Source organism: Panthera tigris, chromosome C2, assembly GCF_018350195.1.
Source record: "Panthera tigris isolate Pti1 chromosome C2, P.tigris_Pti1_mat1.1, whole genome shotgun sequence".
NCBI lineage: Eukaryota > Metazoa > Chordata > Mammalia > Carnivora > Felidae > Panthera > Panthera tigris.
In genome coordinates this window covers 147,260,584-147,280,060 of record NC_056668.1, presented here as the reverse complement: position 1 = coordinate 147,280,060, position 19,477 = coordinate 147,260,584, and the positions used below count along the sequence as shown (strand labels likewise).

The 19,477-nt window shown below is 44.7% G+C and overlaps 1 protein-coding gene and 1 pseudogene across 17 annotated transcripts in view; both read left to right on the top strand.

The window, feature by feature from the left end:
* ACKR2 (atypical chemokine receptor 2) overlaps positions 1 to 19,477 on the top strand; it is a 59,764-nt gene that overhangs the window by 28,034 nt on the left and 12,253 nt on the right. For 15 of the 17 annotated variants that reach the window (XM_042956374.1, XM_042956369.1, XM_042956366.1 and 12 more), the window contains one exon: positions 15,998 to 16,063. Coding sequence is in view for 2 of the 17 variants with exons in the window: in XM_042956365.1 (XP_042812299.1) it covers positions 11,827 to 11,866; positions 15,998 to 16,063 (106 nt within the window). In the remaining 15 variants the exon portion in view is untranslated. Of the gene's footprint in view, positions 1 to 11,825; positions 11,867 to 15,997; positions 16,064 to 19,477 lie in introns of those variants that run through there. The other 2 variants (XM_042956365.1, XM_042956364.1) reach the window with 1 other exon arrangement.
* LOC107180927 lies at positions 13,693 to 15,450 on the top strand (annotated as a pseudogene).

Genomic DNA, 19,477 nt, shown 5'->3' with positions numbered 1-19,477 from the left:
GGCAACTTTATCCTAGAAAAAAAAAAAGGAATTACCGTGTGGCATTCAAGATGGACTAAGTGAAGACCACAAAGAAATTTTTGTAGGGTGTATGGAGATACCAGGTAAATAACCTCAGGTCTAGTGTATGAGATGGGAGACTGGGCTAAACCAGGATTCTTAAGTCCTCATCTTGCTTACCACCATAGTTTACTGCTGCATATCAAGAAGGTCCATCTTCCCTGCCCCTTTCCATCATAGCTCTCTCCTTCAAATGTCTTTGGCAGTGGTAATTCATGGCCACTGAGTAGTTGGTACACAACAGACCTTAACGTTGTCTGTAAAGTTCTTGGCTGCATATTCCACCTAGGGATGCAATGTGCTAGATACTATAAAAATTCTGCCACCTAAAGATTACCTAAGACATGGATCCTCCCTGACATTGTGTGTGTTTGTGTGTGTGTGTGTGTGTGTGTGTGTGTGTGTGTGTGTGTGTGTGAGCTGCTTTGGAATATAAAGAGCTCCTCATCTTTAGGGACATTTGGTTTTATATTCTTTTTCTAGCTCTAATCCTTGGAACTGGGATTTTTGAATTAGACCCATTGTAAAACCTGTGGGGATTCTAGAAAAAGGCCTAATGCAACTAGGGATGCCACTGGGGCTCTACAAACCAAGGAGTTGTCTCTTACCTCTGTAAAGGAAGACTAAAATAGCTCAGGAATTTTAACTGTGATTCAAGGAAGATAGAAAAATATAACCTTACAATTGAAGAAGTATTCCAGTTTCTTTACTTTATAAGAGAGGAATAGTGCATTAGTTGGTTCGGGTAGATCCTGGACATTGGTGGACAATTATTAAAAGTGATTAATTACTGGGGGTGCCTGGGTGGCTTAGTCGGTTGAACGTCTGACTCTTGATTTCAGCTTAGATCATGATCTCACAGTTCGTGAGATTGAGCCCCATGTGGGAGACTCTGCTGGCAGCATGGAGACTGCTTGGGATTCTCTCTCTCTCCCTCTCCCTTGTTCTCTCTCTCTCTCTCTCTCTAAATAAACAAACAAACTTTTAAAAAGTTATTACAAATTATGCTGATTGTAAGATGAACTCTTATTTATTTTTTATACTACTTAGGGTTTGCTTGTCATGTTACATTAAGTAAGCCTCATTCCCAACTATTAATTCTTGAAAGACCAAACAAATGAGCCTCTGAAGAACAGAGGAACAAAGCCAAGACTATGTGAAATTATATATAGTGTTAAAATACATCTGTATAGCCTACTAAATATACACTGTGGATGTACTCCTATCAAAGGGAGGGTGCAAAAAAAAGGTCCCATCAACTCCAGAACTTCATGTCATTTATTCTGAAAGATCAACTCTGAATTAGCATAAATTGTTAGCATCAGACTCCATGCACAGAAACTATGACCCTCCTTATATATCTTAAAGGTTTTACTGGATGTAAACTCTGACCTCTTTCAAAATGTACATTATCAGAACCCTCTTGTAAACAGCATTCTGAACTTTGCTAATATAGGTTTATCAACCATAGGCCTAAGTGTAAAACCAAAAATTACAAAATTTCTGGAAGAAAACATAAGAGAAAATCTTTGTGACTTTAAGGCAAGCAAAAATTTCTTAGATAAGACACAAAAAGCACACAACATAAAAGAAAAAAATAAATTCTTTGGACGTCACAAAAATTAAGAACTTCTGCTCTTCAAAGGATACTATTAAGACAATGGAAACTAGAAGAAAATATTTGCAAATCATATACTTGATAAAGGACTTGTATCCATAATCTATAAAGAGCCCTATATACCAAAGAGTAAGAAGACAGCCCAATTTTTTTTTTAATGGGCAAAAGGTTTGAAAAGACACTTCACCAAAGAGGATAAATGGGTGGTGAGTAAGCATATGAAAGTATGTTCTTAAGGAAATGCAAATTAAAACCACAGTGAAATACTACTTCACATTTACTGGAATGGCTAAAAGTAAAGATTGACCATACCAAGTCCTTAAAAGGATGAAGACCAATTGAAACTCTCATATTTTGCTGGTGGAAATTCAAAATGGTACAGGTACCTTTGGAAAACAGAATGCCCGGTTTCTTAAACATGCACGTACCATACAACCCAGCCATTCCTTTCCTAGTATTTACCCAAGTGAAATGAAAACCTATATTCACACAAAAACCTGTACAATAGTGTTGATAGAAGCTTTATTTGTAATTACAAAAAATGGAAACAAAGCAAATGTCCTTCAGCTGTGGAGTGATAAACAAACTAGTACATCCATAAGTGTTGTTAGAATGTAATTTGGTGCAGTCACTTTGAAAAACTGTTTGGCTGTGATTACCAAAGTCAAGCATATACCCCAGCCATTGCACTGCTATCTAGAGACCCAATAGAAATGTATAATATGTTTACCAGTAGTCTTATACTACAATGTCCATAGCAGTACTACTTGTAATAACCCTGTAATAAAGGGTCTGACTCCATTTAAAAAATTTTTTTTAAGTCTATATTTATTTTGACAGAAAGAGGGAGAGAGAGCACACTTTTTTGGGGGGGGGGGGAGGCGCAGAGAGAGAGGGGAGAGAGAACTCCAAGCAGGCTCCGTGTGCCATCAGTGTGAAGCCCAAGATCATGACCTGAGCCGAAATCAAGAGCCAGACGCTCAACCGACTGAGCCACCCAGGCACCCCTAGTCTGACTCCATTTTTGATGTTTGACCGCTGACAGCCCTCAAGCCGCATCACTCCCTTTCTCCGTCCTGTCGCACACCTGGACATGCTGCTAAGAAAACCCGGGTTTCCTTGGTGTGGATGGGAATCCAAGCCACACAAACCCCAGCCTGTGGAAGAGGGAGTCCTCATTTTGGACCTCCTCCACCTCCAGTCACTATAAAAACCCAAGCCACTTGCCCCTTCTGCTCCAGCCAAACAGACTGGCTTGAGTGTTGGCCATGCTTGCCCCGAAAGCCTCACTATGTGAGAATGAATCTTTCAGACCCTCTCGGTGAGTGTATTGAATCACCATCTCCAGCTCCGAGCCAATTTTGGATGGGTGGATACCACCCTCCACGGAGCAACCACAAAGCAAACCCCAGAGTAGAAACTATTCAAATGCCCAGCCACCAGATAAATGGACAGATAAATTATTGCATAGTCACCCACTGGAACTTACAGGGCAGTAAGAATAAATGAACCTCTATTTCCTGTAATCTTACAATGTTTAATAAAAGGAACCAATGCAAAAGAATATATTATTTTATTATTATTTTTTAAAATTTGAGTGTAGTTGACATAATGTTTCACTATTTTCGTGTGTATAACATAGTGATTCATAGTGATTCCATACATTATGCTATGCTCACCACAAGTATAGCTACCATCTGTCACCATACAATGTTATTACAATATCATTGACTGTATTCTCTATGCTGTACCTCTTACTCCTGCGACTTATTCAGTCCATAACCGGAAACCTGTATCTCCCCATCCTCCTCACCCATTTTGCCCATCTCCCACCCCCCTTCTTTCCGGCAACCATCAGTTCTCTGTATTTATAGGTCTAATTCTGCTTTTTGTTTATGTATTCATTTGTTTTGTTTTCTAGATTCCACATATGAGTGAAATCATATGATATTTGTCTTTCTCAGTCTGACTGCTTTCACTTAGCACAATACCCTAGGTCCATCCATGTTGACACAAATGGCAAGATCTCATCCTCTTTTATGGCTACGTAATATTTCATTGTGTGTATACATACATAAACATGGGTATATGTATGTACTTACATGCACACACACACCACATCTTCCTTATCCAGTCATCTATCAGTAGACACTTAGGGTGCTTCCATATTTTGGCTATGGTAAATAATGCTGCGGTAAACATAGTGCATAGTAGTGCACGTGTCTTTTCAAATTAGTGTTTTCATTTTCTTTGAGTAAATACCCAGTAGTGGAATTATTGGATCATGTGGTATTTCTATTTTTAGTTTTTTTTTAAGAATCTCCATACTGCTTTTTCACAGTGGCTGCACCAATTTACATTCCCATCAACAGTGCATGGGGGTCCTTTTTCTCCACATCCTTATAACACTTGTTATTTCTTGTCTTTTTTATGTTAGCCATTCTGACAGGTGTGGGGTGATACCTCTTTGTGGTTTTGATTTGCATTGCCCTGATGTTGAGTGATATTGAGCATCTTGTCAAGTGTCTGTTGTCTGTCTGGATGTCTTCTTTGGAAAAATATCTATTCAAGTCTTCTACCTGTTTTTTTAACTGGATTGTTTGTTTTGGTGTTAAGTTGTATACTTTTTTTTTTAATATATATTTTAGATATTAACCCTTTATCAGATATATCATCTGCAATATCTTATGCCATTCAGTAGGTTGCCTTTTTGTTTTGTTGATGGTTTCCTTTGCTGTGCAAAGTGTTTTATTTTGATGTACTCCCAATAGTTTATTTTTGTTTTTGTTTCCCTTGCCTCAGGAGGCATATCTAGAAAAATGTGTCTATTGATAGCCAATGTCAGAGAAATTACTGCCTATGTTCTCTTCTAGGATTTTTATGGTCTCAGGTCTCACATTTAGGTCTTTACTCCATTTTGAGTTTATTTTTGTGACTAGTGTTGGAAAGTGGTCCAGCTTCATTCTTTTGCATGTAGCTGGCCAGTTTTCCCAAGACCATTTATTGAAGAGACTGTCTTTTCCCCATTGTATATTCTTGCCTCCTTTCTCATAGATTAATTAGCCATCTAATTGTGGGTTTATTTCTGGACTCTCTATTCTGTCTATTTTTCTATGTATCTATTTTTTGTACCAGTGCCAGACTGTTTTGATTACTGTAGCTTTGTAGTATATCTTGAAATCTGGAATCATGATACCTTCAGCTTTGTTCTGCTTTCTCAAGATTGCTTTGGCTATTCAGGATCTTTTGTGGTTCCATACAAATTTTAGTATTATTTGTTCTAGTTTCTGTGAAAAATGCTATTGGTATTTTGATAGGGAATCATATTAAATCTGTAGATTGCTTTGTGCAGTATGGACTTTTTAACAATATTAATTCTTCCAATCATGAGCATGGAATATCCTTCCATTTGTGTCATCTTCATTTTCTAATATATTCTTTATGACTGCATTTAAATAAAGGGTAAGAGCAGGAAAAGTTAACCTATGTTAAAAGTCAGGATGGTCACCACCATTCTTAGAGTAGTAGGTTACTGGAAAGGAGCACAAAGTGGGTGCTTTTTTGAATGTCAGGCTCAATTTGGAAAAAAAATAAAAGCGGAGCAGGATGAGGGAATGTTCTCAGCTCTGAGGGACGAGGTCTGGCTTGGCCCTTTGGGCTGAAGGATTAAGAATGTGAACTGGCTCCATCCAGTGGCCAAATGTGGATATGCATGTCAATGCTTAAAAGCAGGACATGACAGGCCTCTCTTGGACGCCTCATAGTGTCAGTCAATTTTGGGAGTGGGGTGAAGATTCTGGGCTCATAAATGGGATAGAGCATGTCAGTAGGACCTGAAATCAGTATTTCTGTCCTGCTACCGAAATCTGGGCTCAGCCAGGCTGAGGGGGGACAAATGACTTCCCTGAAGGGAAAGTTAGGAAGCCCAGGGAAAGGTGGACCCTACCCCAGCCCTCCTATCTCCATCCAGGCTTTATCTGCCCCATGAGGCAGTCTGGGCTGGGTTTGGACTTCAGCTTTACTCAGGTATATGCTAATCTAGTGATCCCCATTCTAGAAGTGAGGGAACTGAGGCCCAGGTAGTTTGGCTTATGTAAATAGCAGAATTAAGATTTCAACTCAGGTCTGTCTAGCTCCAAACCCAGCCCTAAACCGTGATTCTCTATGTAGTGTCTTAACCTCTTCTGTTCCATGGCTCCCTCTGGAAGTCTGTGCAGCCTATGGACCCATCTCAGAATACTGTTTTAAAAATCATAAAATAAAATACATAAGGGGGAATGGGGGAGGGAAAAAATACATAAGATTAGCGATCCTATTGAAATTGCCAAGAACTGGTGATCTTATTAAAACACATATACCACAACATTTTTGTGGCATAGCATGTGCTATCTATGTGTTTCTTTATTGATGTCTTAAATACAAAGTGGGTCTGAAAGCAATTTTCAGAAAGTGATGAGTGTAAATATTTTGAAATGTCTGCTACACTGGTGATGTGAATAAAACTATCAGTGACTTCACTGGTGACAAGTCATGTATCACATTCTGTTTGAAGGAAATGTTGAATTTCCATCAGAGGTCAGTGAAAATAAGGATGTAATCGTGTTCTTATCTAAGTACCTGGATCTCCTGCATACTAGGCTGGGTCCATTGGGGATCCCAGTGGGGTCCCTTTCTGGGAACAGGGACAGCTTGAGCTATGCAGAGCCTAGATTGTTTTCTTGTGAAAGGAGCAGACCAGGGAGGGCCACTGGCTGAATGATATAAGGTAGAACACAGAAGGCATGTTTTATTTTCATAATTGTGTTTTGGTTTTATTTTGCATTAGGGAATAGCATCAAAGCTTTGATTTTATCAAAAGTATTCCATGAGACAGAGCTGGTATGAGTATTTAAGTTGCAAAAAGGTGATGAGTTGATTTAGAGAGAATATTCATACAATAATACGTAGTACAGGTGGTACGGGGATGTGGCAAAAAATGTGAAAGGCAGGGGGCACCTGGGTGGTTCAGTGGATTAAGTGGCTGTCTGACTTTGGCTCAGGTCATGATCTTGTGGTTTGTGAGTTGGAGCCCCGCATCGGGCTCTCTGCTATCAGTGCAGAGCCTGCTTTGGATTTCTCTCTCTCTCTCTCTCTGTCTCTCTCTCTGTCTCTCTCTCTGTCTCTCTCTCTCTGTCTCTCTCTCTCTCTCTCTCTGCTCCCCCCCCACTCACACACACTCCCTCTCCCTCTCTCTCAAAATAAATAAAACATTACAATTTTTTTGAAAGGTGGGAAAAATGTGAAAGTGGTAGCAATCCTGTTTCGAATCACTGGATTAGGAGATAGGAATCACTTTCATTTTACAGAATTTGAGAGGTTCTTCTGGTTCAGCCCAGCAGTCCCTGCAGCCCTGAATGGGACCAGGGGCTGACGTAAATACACGGTATTTAGGAAAGGCTCAGCAATCCTGGTCCACACCCTTTTATTTCTGGATACACTCAAGGGCAGCATTTCAAACCGTAGGTCACCACCCAGAAGCGGGTTGTGAAATCAGTTAAGGGACCACGTCCAGCATTTAGAAAATATGAAATAGAACAGAGTAGAAAATATCAAAGCATGTTGTGGGTAGTTAGGGTAATTATTATTTTGTGATGCTTATGCTGTGGACCGCCAGGCAAAATACATTTCCTCCAGTGGGTTACAGGGGAAAGCATCTGCTCTGTGGAAACAGCCTTGCCTTAACCCAAGCCTCTCTCTATAACCCTTGAACCTCTCTCTATATCCAGAGCCCTCTATTTTGGAGGGATTGAGTTCTCCAGGAGGGAGGACTGGGACCAGGCCAAATAGGCCCCTGGAGCTTTTCAATGTCTGTCACCTTCCTGATCTCAGCCTGATGTTCCTCTTTCCAGATTTTCAGCTCACACCCAGGTCTTTTGCTTCCAAACATTCCATCACATTTCCAGTTACAGCATTTATCTCTTATGGTTTCCTCATTTTGTGGCCACACTTCCCACTCCAATGTACAATATCTGGGTGGAGGATGTGTTCATCCTGAAGCAGCCTCTGTGTTGTTCTGCCCCACGTCTTCTAGGACCTGCCATCCTGGGGAACCAGAGGAGGCAGAGGGTCCTCTATAGATCTCAAGGGGTTCAGCCCCCCGATTTGGCTTAGCGCTGTCTCCCATTGATCTCCCTAAGGGTGGCTGGGTGGCGATTTGAGGGAGCAATCCTTGGATAGAGTACGTAGATAACTGTGTTGGCAGACCCTAAGACAAAGGGTTGAGTGTACATTTTAGTTTGGTCTATATGAAATTGCCGTTTTAATAAGTCCAAGAAGATCGGCGATTGGCAAGGTCATGTGGTTCAAGTAGTAGTTTATTTAGGGGACACAGGCAGGAGAGTAGGGAAGTGAGGCAGGGGAGGGAAGGACGCCAATAAAGATTATGTTACCTCTGTTACCCTGTGGGTAGCTGCAACCTGGAGAAACTCAGGGTAGAATACAACACACATCTCAGTGGCAAGGTTGGTGGGGTAGTTTTGTACCAACTCACCCCAGTCATTTGTTAAGGAGTCTTGAGTGGAGGGGGGGACCATATAGCTGGGCAGGGGCAAAACAGGCTTCGTTAGCCAGAGCAAGCCCTCAGAGGAAGTAGTGTGGGCACTGCCAGTGGGAAATCAGCAGTGTATATTGAGCAGGTGAGGCCAGAGTGAGGCCAGGGGATAGGAGGACCACCAAAGTGTCCACTGCGGGTGAGGCCACAGGATAGGAGAATCACCAAAGTGTCTGCTGTAGAAGCTATTCCCATGGATTTTCAAAGTGCCATTGGCTCTTGGCCACATACTCGAGTGTATAAGAAAACACAGTCATAGTTTTCTATAATAACTTATTTTCTGTTTTGAGACCCTAATCCACAGGATATTGAAAAGTAAGCCTCAGTTATTGTGAGGGTCACCCATTTCCCAGAACCTCATCACTTCTATGAGATTCAGTCAGTGCCAAGGTTCAACACTGTGCCATCTAGTCTTTGGTGGCATCTGCCCATGGGGGTCTTCACTTAGATGTCATTTCCTGCCTTCCTGTTGGTCACCAGTCCCTCCCATCCACACTCAATCTGATCCGCTGGCACCTTCAGCCCCGGCAGGGCACTGAATACGTCATTCAACTGCTTCTGTGCCAGGTGAGGGTGTGGGGTGGGGGCTGCCTGTAGCCCTGCTCATCTTGGATTCACCATTACCGTGTCCCTCTGCCTCTGGACCCCATAAACCCCAGGACTCTGGCTGGGAGGCAGAGCACAGAATCTCTCTAATGTCTACATTGACTTGCTTGTCTCAGACCTCTTATCTTCTCCCTGGCCTGGGGAGTAATTTTTTAGATTGATATAGGATAGAAAGGGAAGCTTGATTTCCTCAAGCCCCTGTATTCTTGTATCATAAATGTGTTTAAAAAATATTTTAACATGGGATGCCTGAATGGCTCAGTCCGTTTAGCATCTGACTTCACCTCAGGTCATGATCTCATGGTTCATGGGTTCAAGCCCTGCATCGGGCTCTGTGCTGACAGCTCAGAGCCTGGAGCCTGCTTTGGAGTCTGTGTGTCGCTCTCTTTCTGCCCCACCCCCGCTTGCACTCTGTCTCTCTCTCTCTCAAAAATGAATAAACATTAAAAAACTTTTTTTGTAAATGAATAAAAAATGAAAATATTTTAACAATTATATTTCAGAATTTTTTTAACTTTTTATTTTAAAATAAAATTATCTAAATTATAGACATGAATTTTAAGAAATAATTCCAAGAGCTCCTGTTTCATCCAGTTTCTCCCCTTGTAACATCTCGCAAAACTATAGTACAATGTCGTGTCTGGGAAATTGATATTGATAAAATCCCCCTACTTTATTCAAGTCTGACCAGTTTCCTGTGCACTAGTGTGTGGTGTGTGTGCACATGTGTGCATTTAGTTCCATGCAGTTTTATCTCATGTAGATTTGTGTGACCGTGAGAACAGTTCTGTCACCATGAGGGCCCCTCATGCCATTCTTTCATAGTCAAACAATTGCCATGCGCTTCCTTCCTTGAGCCCTGGCATCCACTAATCTGTTCTAATCTGTTTGGTCTTGAGTAGTGTTCCATGGTAGGCATGGAATTTATTTAATCATTTTCCCACCGAGGACAACTGGATTGTTTCAAGTTCTGAGGCATATAATTGGTTTCTAACATATTTTGCTTTATGTTTTTAAAAACATTATTCTGAGAGAGAGTCCAAGGCTTTGTTACACTATCCCAGGGGTCCATTGGCACAAAAGTGTCATTCTAAAGGAGAAGAGGACTATGTATCTCCACATTTCCTTCTCTCCATAGGGACTGGGTTGGAATGGGAACCACGGAAGGAGCTATTTCAGAGCCTCACATCTTCTGTGCTGCTGGGGGAAACCTGAGGCAGGTGGTCTCTGTCACCACAGTGAGTCACCGAGCTGATCTTCACTGTAATGAGGGGAGTGTGTCTGTGGAAAGGAGAGTCGGAATGAGAAGGGCCCGGAAGAAAGAGAGGGGCCCAGGCACACAACAAATTTAAACCCAACCATGGCCCCAAACTTAAGGAATATCTGTTATGCTCACGATGGGGTGGTGAGTGATTCTGAGGAGACAGAGTCTCAGGGCCAAGTCCCATACCTGTATCTTCAGGGGCAGGGAACAGCTGGGAGAAGGGAGCTGTGAGTGGGCTAGAGCATTCAAGGATGCAAAGACTCAGAGCTAGAAGTGACTGTGATAGCACAAGCTGCTGGGAGTTTTAGCAGAGGCAACCTCCTGCTAGGTGCAAGCCCATTTCATTCAGCGACCTCAGCTGGCACTGATCTACACTTGACTTCACCTCTTTTGGTTGGAGGAGTCAGGGCACACATTGTGATGACCACTGAACCTCTGTCCTCCAAGAGTAGACCCCTAACTGGGGTGTTTTGGAGGAAGCTCGTGCTATATCTAAGTACCAAGGAATGTCAGTAGCTAAGAAGCCGTTTAGGAGAAAGATGCTACAGAAAGGTCAGGGGTGCATCAGAGTCTGCAGGAGGAGACCATAAGTCGTCAGGGGTAAACCAGCCACCATTGTGCAACTGCTAAAGAATGAATGGGCGTTGGCATTGAGCATCAGTGGCTGCTCAGCTCACAAGAAGAGTGACAACCACACAGTACATGCCTCCCGATGGATGAATAGCACCACCTGTGAAGTATAAGAGCTGAATCTGATCAGATCTCTAGCTTCCAATTTACAGGAAAACAAGAGGGCAGAGAAACGTTCAACACCACCACAAGGATGCAATCAGCACAGTCTAGACCATGGGAAACCTGACATACAGGACGAACAACCAGTTTCCTCAATAAGTTTTGAGGAAAAGCAAAAAGATGGAGGTGGAGAAAGAACCTATAGGTTTAAAAAGACAATATATAAACCAACCATTCACAGTGTGTGGACCTTCCTCTATAGACAGAAGAAGCCTCAGGGACTGGAGTCTGTGTACAAAAAACATTAGTACCAGCCTTAGAGAAGAGTAGGTAATTCTTGGGGAGGCTTTCTACATAGAAGCATGCGTTCCCTCAGTAAACTTTTATTGAGTGTTTGCAGTGTGTCCATCCCATTGGCCAGACTATGGTGCGAGGGATCCTCAGATGGGTGACAAATAACTTCTGTCCTGGAACAGCTAACTAGATCTGAGTTGGAACGGTTGGAGAGCAGGAAGGAGAAAAAAATCAAACAGAATATTCACGTACATTGTAGGCAAGAGAGCACTGATATGGGAGCCAGAAAACCCTGGTGGGTTCTCGTCAACCGTGTGTTTCTGGGCAAGGTTCTCTGAGCCGTAACGTAAGCGCTATATTAAAGCTAACATGTAATATGTGGTTGAAGACATTTTGATAAGTGAACAAATACATTGATTTCAAACAAATAAGCTTGTAGCAAGGGACTGGTAAGTGGTACAAAGATTACACATGCCTCCCCCCCCCCCCAAGCTGAAAGCAGCCCCCTCCTAGGGCCCTGAACATGACAGGCTGGGCAGATGTACAAAAGGAGAGACATGTCTGGGTGGCTGGAAGGGATCAGCCGGTGGGGGCAGCACAGAAAGAGGAAATGGAAGAGGTGAGATGAGTAAAATTTCCTTCCTGTTGTGCCGTCAATGGAGCATGATAGGAAGAAGTTGGTCTGGCCTGACATCTAATCAAAGTAAGTAAACATGGGCTTTACCAGAACTTCTAAACTTGGGGGCAAGTTTGTTTAGGCGTTCCAACTTCAAGACCCTAGAGAGGGTCCGACTGACCCTGTCACGGGCTTAGCCCGGAATGGGGTGAAGTTTGCCCAGGGAAGACAGAGAAATGGAGAGAAAGAGATCGAGAGTGAGGCAGAGGATGAGGCAGGGCCAAATTGGGGCTTGTCCGTCAAAACGTCAGCTTGTCCAGTGCTGGTTGGGTTATGTCAGCAAATCAACTGCCCGGCTCTCTAGCTTCTGCTCTGTGAGGGTAGCACCAGGTACTCTGTGTGCAGATGAACCACTCTGACTGTGAGGAATTTGTGGTCTGGTAGGGAGACAGATTTGTCCTTGAACAATATTTCCCTTACAGACTCAGGCAGCTCAGAGCAGGGCATTAGGGATGTTTGGAGAGGCCTGGAGAGACTTGAGGAAGCTTCTGGGGAGGAGATGGGCTTAGAGTTGGCTGGCAGAGGACAGGAAGGGTCAGGCTGCAGGCAAAATGTCCACAGGTTCACAGTTGGTCCTTGGCTGGCAATAGAAGCAGATGTTTTGAAAATGTGATGCCACTTTTTGCTGTAATGGTAAATGTGTCCAGTGTGTTAAAATTGTGTGTTAGGAGTGTGTCAGGACAGTATGAATTTTAAGGTCTCCATTCTGAAGTTGAAGCAGCACTATCCTGTAGGAGATGCCCTGTGCATCCCAGCTGCCTGTCATCAGGGGCTGGGTCCACACTCTTCCCAGGGCAAATAATTGTTGCACTTCTTGAAGAGAGCAAAGAAGATGAGTTCAGAGACTTCTTCCCCCAGCCCACTTTGATATGGGGATGTCCCCTTTGTCCTTGACTGGTGCTGTCTCTGCTTTGGCTGCTTTGGGGCTGGTGGAGAACAGCTAGTAACTAAACCCCAGGAGGAGAGCACTGTCTCTGCAGGAGAGAATTTGGGCAAGTGCTGCCCAGCTGTCTGCCACCTGCACTTCTCAGCAACAATCCCTGGGCAGAGAAGAGGGGGTCAAGAAGGAAAAGCGCAGGACAAGCGGTGGGCCGGTGCTGCTACTGGGCCAGGATTGGGGTGGGTCTATGGAGGGCAGGGTGAATTCCGGGAGAGTCTACCTAGCCAGGCTCAGACCTTCCTGGAATTCCCTGCCCCCAGAACCATGACTGACTTCCTCTAGCTGGAACCTGCCCATTCCAGGAGGACCCAGCCCTTGCTCGGAAGATGCCTCAGTGAATTCCAGGGAAACCTGGCTACCCATGCAAGGGCTCTGAACCCTCACAACCTGCCCTGCATACCAGAGCATAGGTGTTTGAGGTGCTATGGGTGGAAATTCAACTCAACAGGAAGCAGATGGGCTGAGGTATTTCAAAAGAGGATGAGAGGGGGTGCCTGGGTGGCTCAGTAGGTTAAGCATCTGACTCTTGATTTCAGCTCAGGTCATGATCCCAGGGTCGTGGGATTGAACCCCGCGTTGGGCTTCTCACTTAGTGTGGAGCCTGCTTAAGATTCTCTTTCTCTTCCTCTGTCCTTCTCCCTCAGCTCATGCTCTCTCTCTCTCTCTCAAAAAAAAATTGAGGTGATTTGAACAGCAAAACCAATGATAATGGAATAAAATTAATACTCATGAGTCCATACTGATATATATAAATAAATAGAGAGAAAGGCCAAGTCTTTCTTACAGCAAAATCCAATTAATAAATGTAAAAAGAACGATGGAAGTTGTGAGAGGGTGAGAGGTCTTAGCCCCTGAGCTGGAATTTTTAATGCAGAAATTCAAACTGGCCTCATTTTGTAAAGTTTCTGGGTAAATGGCTGGGCAGGAGAGTTTTGCAAGTTTTGGCATAGCTCAGCAAAAGTAATTATCACTCGTACTGGCAAAGGGTGAAGCCAGTGTTCCAGACCTGCCAGGGTTACCACTCGGGCAACTGGTTTGAGCAACAGCACGGAGGTTACTCCCTTTCTGGTTATGCAGCAGATGGAAGTGCATGGGACCTCTGGACACCGAGCTGAAACTCTGGTCGTGTGTAAGGAAATCACAGCTCTGGCAGAAAGGCAGGATGAAGACCCACTGGAAGATCCAAATCTTCTTTTGACGATTGAAGAGTTAAATAAGGAGTTTATGGTGAAAAGTAAGGACCTATGGCTCTCTCTTGAGTTGCCACTGGCAGCCTTTGGATACAGTTCACTCTAAAATCCCAAATGAGGGGCACCTGGATGGCTTAGTTGGTTCAGTGTCTGACTTCAGCTCAGGTCATGATCTCGTGGTTCCTGAGTTCGAGCCCCGCTTTGGGCTCTGTGCTGACAGCTCAGAGCCTGGAGCCTGTTTTGGGTTCTGTGTCTCCCTCTCTCTTTGCCTCTACACCACTTGTACTCTCTCTCTCAAACCTAAGTGAAACATTAAAAAATAAAATAAAATCCCAGATGAGACCCCAAAGGAGCATGATGGTCACTAATCTACCCAACTGTCACATTAATTGCATCTTGTTTTGTTTTTGTTTTCAAAAAAAAAAAAAAAAATTCTCCCAAGAATGTCCTGGATTCTGTATGCACATACAAATCTCCAGGACTTCAGTGTGACTGACATGATAAAATGTGATATAAATAAACTTTACTAGCACACACACACACACAGACACACACACACACACACACACACACACACACACACAGAATGATAGAGATAGAAAATCACCATTTGGGAAACAACACAGTAATAATCGTCAGAAAGCGTCATCAATGAATGTTAATATTAGCGGGCAAAAGTTGATAAGAAAGGGTATTTGCATAGTCTCAAAGTACCTCCCTACAAGATGCTTCTTAATTACAAAAGAATAAGTAGTAATTTCACAGTGGAAACCCTGCAGACACTATCTTACCGGGTGATTACAGTTAATGTTGCCAGTAATGAGACATATTGAAATCATGCATATCTGGTATAATGCACTGAGAAGGACACAACATCACTTCTGTGGTGTTCCTGCCTAAAATACATAGCCATAATTTACCCTTGAAGAAGCATCAAACCAAAAGTTAGGGATGTTCTACGGTTCTCTTCAAAACTATCAAGGTCATGAAAGACAAAGCAAGACTGAGGAACTACCCTAGAAATGGGGATACTAAGGAGCCATAACAACCAAAAGCAATGTGGGAGTCTGCTTCGGATCTTGGACCAGAGAAATGACATTAGTGAGACAGTTGGTGACATTTGAATAAGGTCTGTAGATTAGTGAATAGTATTGTGTCAATGTTAGTTTCTTGCTTTGGATCATTATACTATGGTTCTGTGGTTAACATTAGAGGAAGCTGGCTGACAGGCATATAAGAATTTTGTGCGCTAAGTTTGCAAATCGAAAAATTATTTTAAAATAAAAAGTTGGGAGAAGGGGAGGATGAGGAAGGAGCCTAGGTTCTAGAACTTAGCTGTCCTAATTCTCTCAAGAGAATTATACGGAATGAAAACAAGCCAGTCTTAAAAGGTTATCCATCCCTGGGATGGAACCAGGGCTCTGTGGCTTCTGTTGGGCATCTCCCTACTCCTAATTGTCCTATTGGTAACCAGCACTTAGCCTGGAGACACTTGGAGACCCCCCGCTTGAAAAGTCCTCTGCTCCCTTCTGTTGGAGTGAGAACCCATCGTGGCCTGGCCTCCACTCTAGGTGGCCCGTGGACCCCAGGGAAAGGCAAATGTTTAAGGCCATGTCCACCTCTCTGGGGACATTCAGTTCTCATCATTACTGTCTGAGGGAGGCAGCATCCCCACCCCCAATACAGATCTGAATGGCAAGGCTCAGAGAGGTGAAGACACCATCTCTAGATCACATAGCAGGTACACACAGAGCCAGATTCAAGCCGGGCAGTGTGTTGACCCCAATGCCAGTGCCTGTGACCACCTGGCATTATTCTGTTACTGCTTAATTCAAGTAGAGACAACAGACATTCACCAAGCACCTGCTGTGTATCAGGCTGCAGGGGGTTGGAGGTAAGGGTGGCTAGACATCATCCCTGGGCCACAGGTACTGTCCCAGAAAAGAGGTACCTTCATCTTGGCAAGCATATGGTGGCAGAATGTCACACACACATATTCATTCAGTTTCTGCTCTTTTCTGGCCCTAGGCTTAGGCTGGTGGGTTCGGTATAGTCCCCGCCTGGGAGTTCCTGACCCAGTAGGAGAGCAGACAAGTAAGTAGGCAGAGGGAGAAGAGTGGGGGTGGAGAGGGAAGATGGTTTGGAAAGTCTAGGAAATGAAAATATTGCTGACGCTTTGGGGGGCAGATGCAGCAGGGCTTGCTGGGAGTTAAGGCCAGAGGAGATGAGGGGCAGGATGGGGTATATGGTACTGGAGAGGTGTCTGAAATCAATGCAGCTGGAGGTTGGGGAAAGCTGCCTAGCAAAGGCCTGGAGTTCTGAACTGCGGCTGTTCATCATCTGCTTGGCTCCCCTGCTGGGGAAATGGTCCAGAGAAGTGTGGCTGGGGACACATGTTTTCCAAAGACATTAGACTGTCTTTGGGTGGGGGGAGTTGCTCCTTCGGGGGGGCGGTCATTTGAGCTTGACTCATTTCAAATGAGGGGAAATAGCTTATGGCTCTGCAGCTGAGGCGGGGCAGGGGCAGGCCCAAAGGGGATGCTTTGTTCCAGCCTCAGAACAGGATGTGTGCAGGGCACTGTCCAGAGAGGAGATTCGCACTCCCTCTACACTTCCCTGAGGAAGAAGGACCCGGGTGCTGCTGCTCTCCTGGATAAGGTTGGACATCCCCAGGCAAGTTGGTCTGGCTCTGGTAGGTTATGGCCACTGCTGGAATGGGGTGGACTCTACCCAGGGGAGAGGGGAGAGACTGCATCCAGGGACTTGGAGAGTGGCCACAGGTGTGGGGAGAGGGAAGTGCTAACAGGTCAGTGTGGAGCTTTCTCTCTGGGACAACTCTCGGAACAAGTGCCTCAGCACTAGGGAGTACGGCAGTTTGCTGGTTCCTTCCCTCTTTGGCTCCAGCTCTGAGAATCTGCTTTGTGGATTCTGTAAGGCCCTGAAAGTTGGTGTCAGACATGGCTGTGTGGTCTCAGGGATTCCCTTTTGTCTCTGGGTCTCTGGTTCCCCAGCTGAGACAGATGAGGAGGTCTTTAAGGGCCCCCTCCAAGGGCTGAGGTTATTCTTTGCATGTCAACACTCTTTCCTTATGCCCCCTTGCTCTCTCTTGTTACCCCTCACCCAAGTTCTGAGCCCCCTCCTGCCCCAGATAGTCTCAGAATTTCCTCTTATCCCTCTTAAGCTAAGCCAAGAGTCATTTTGGGGCCTGGAAGGGAACCAATAATTCTATGTCAGGCACTCACCTAATTATTATAAAACCTTCAGGAAGGAGATATTTTACAGGTGAGAAAACTAAGGCTCAGAGAGGCTAAGTAATTTGCCCGGGGTTACTCAGCCATTAAGAAGTAGACCAATCTCTTCTGTCTATTCCATGCTGCACCATGCTGAGTATACCACCCTCCCTGGGGGCAGTGGAGGTGGTGATTGTGTTTCATTTTGAACCAAGAATAATGCCGAAATATAAATGCAGGCAACAGTGAGAGAGACTAAGGAAAGAAATGCAAAAATGATTTGGGAAACATGTGAAAATCATACCTTCTTCTGCAACAGCAGCTCTTTAAAGAGTAGGGCTCTAAACTTGCTGAGTTTTTATTAACTGAAGTAAGCTCTGGGAGGAGGGGTTGCCCTGTGAGTTTCTCAATGTCACCAACATCCCCATTCCCTGATAAGAGCCAGGAAACATTGAGTAATGTGGGGTCCCAGGGAGCATGGGGAACAGGAGGGTCTCACAGATCCCAGGGCCCAGGAGCCGGGGAGTCTATCAGGAGACTTCAAAGGCACTCACGCCCTGCAGGGGACCGGACAAGGCCACTCTTTTGCAGCCAGGCTCCCCACAAATCCGGGGAGGTTTAGTGCAGCGGTTGGAGCCATGGGCATGAAAACAGACAAGATTTACCAAAATATTCCCAGAGACTATTCCTGGAGGCAGCTAGCCTCTTTTCTATTTTTCTCTTACATTTCCACATTTTACATTGAGCATGTATGATTTTTGTAAGCAGGAAAAATACATGTTAGAAAAGTAAAGAGAGAAGGAGAGCATGTAATGGTCCACTGCTCGGAGATTCAGAGCTCTAAGGTCAGCTCTGCCTAACTTGTAGTGAGTGTGGCTCTGGGCTTTCTGTGAAACCGGGGAGGTGACACATGCTGCCTGTAACAAGGGAGCCAGGAGGACTTGGAGGGCCAGGATATAAAGGCGCCTGGAGAAGTAAGGGGCCCCGTGTACACGTCAGGACCGGTTACTATTGTTTTCACAGTGTTTTGTGCATCACAATGAATTTAAATGCAGTGCTTTCCACAGTGGACCATGAAGAGGGCATCTGTCCTTTCCCGTGAGTCTGAGGTGAGAGCTCACAGCAGTGGAGCTCCCAGTGTGTGGTCCAGGGCTCTGGCCCTGGAGCCAACTGCAGGGACTCAATTTCTGACTCTGCAGCACACTTGCTGAGTATCCTTGGGCAAGTAACTCCCCCTCTCTGAGCCTCAGTTCCTCATTTACAAAATGGAGATAACATTAGTGCTTATCTCCTAAGGTTGTTGTGAGCAGTGAGGACATGAATATGTAGAAAGTTTGGAGGAGGGAGTCTACAACTGGCCTGTTATTTTCTTTGAGAGGCAGTATAACTTAGCGTTCTAGAGCATGGACTCTGGATTTCAGTTCCTGGACCTACTACTACTCCCTTGCCAGGTGACTTTGGACCAGTTCCCTAATCTCTCTGTGTCTCAGTGTTTTCAGCTAGAAAATGGGGCTGATGATAATATCTAACTTCTGTAAGGTAAATGTGAGAATTAAATAAGTTAATACATGTACAGCTCCTTGCCCCAGCACCCAGCACACCATCAAGGCTCTGTGGTGTTAGCTGTTATAAAGAAGGCACGAGGGACGCCTGGGTAGCTCAGTCAGCTAAGCATCCGATTTCAGCTCAGGTCGTGATCTCCCCGCTCTGGGGTTCGAGCCCCACGTTGGGCTCTGTGCTGACAGCTCAGAGCCTGGAGCCTGTTTCAGATTCTGTGTCTCCGTCTCTCTCTCTGCCCCTCCCCTGCTTGAACTCTTCTCTCTCTCCCTCTCAAAAACAAATACACATTAAAAAAAAAAAAGATGGCATGAGATTTACTCATAGCGACATTCTTTGCTGTAAACGCTATTTATTTTATGGGTGAGAAGACAGGCTTGTGCAAGTCACGGGTTCCAGAATGGAAGCCTTGACTTTATGTTAGGGCTGGCAGGGCCTGAAGTTTAAGTCCAAGGGCATCCCAAATGACGCGGTGAAGCAGAGTCCCAGTTTCCCACCACCCTCCCCCCCCCCGCCGCCCGCCATAGGTTATTCATGATTTCTCTTCCTGTGTGCCATTCCTGAGGCACTAGACATTTTTCCTCGTGTCCTCCTTGTGTGGCTCTTGGTTCTTTTCCTGTTTTTCATTCATGTACCATCAACCCCCCAGCCAGTCTTCCATTCAGGCACCCTGAGCAATGGCAGTCTGGTCTCTTGTCACTTCTTCATCTCTAGTCCCCAT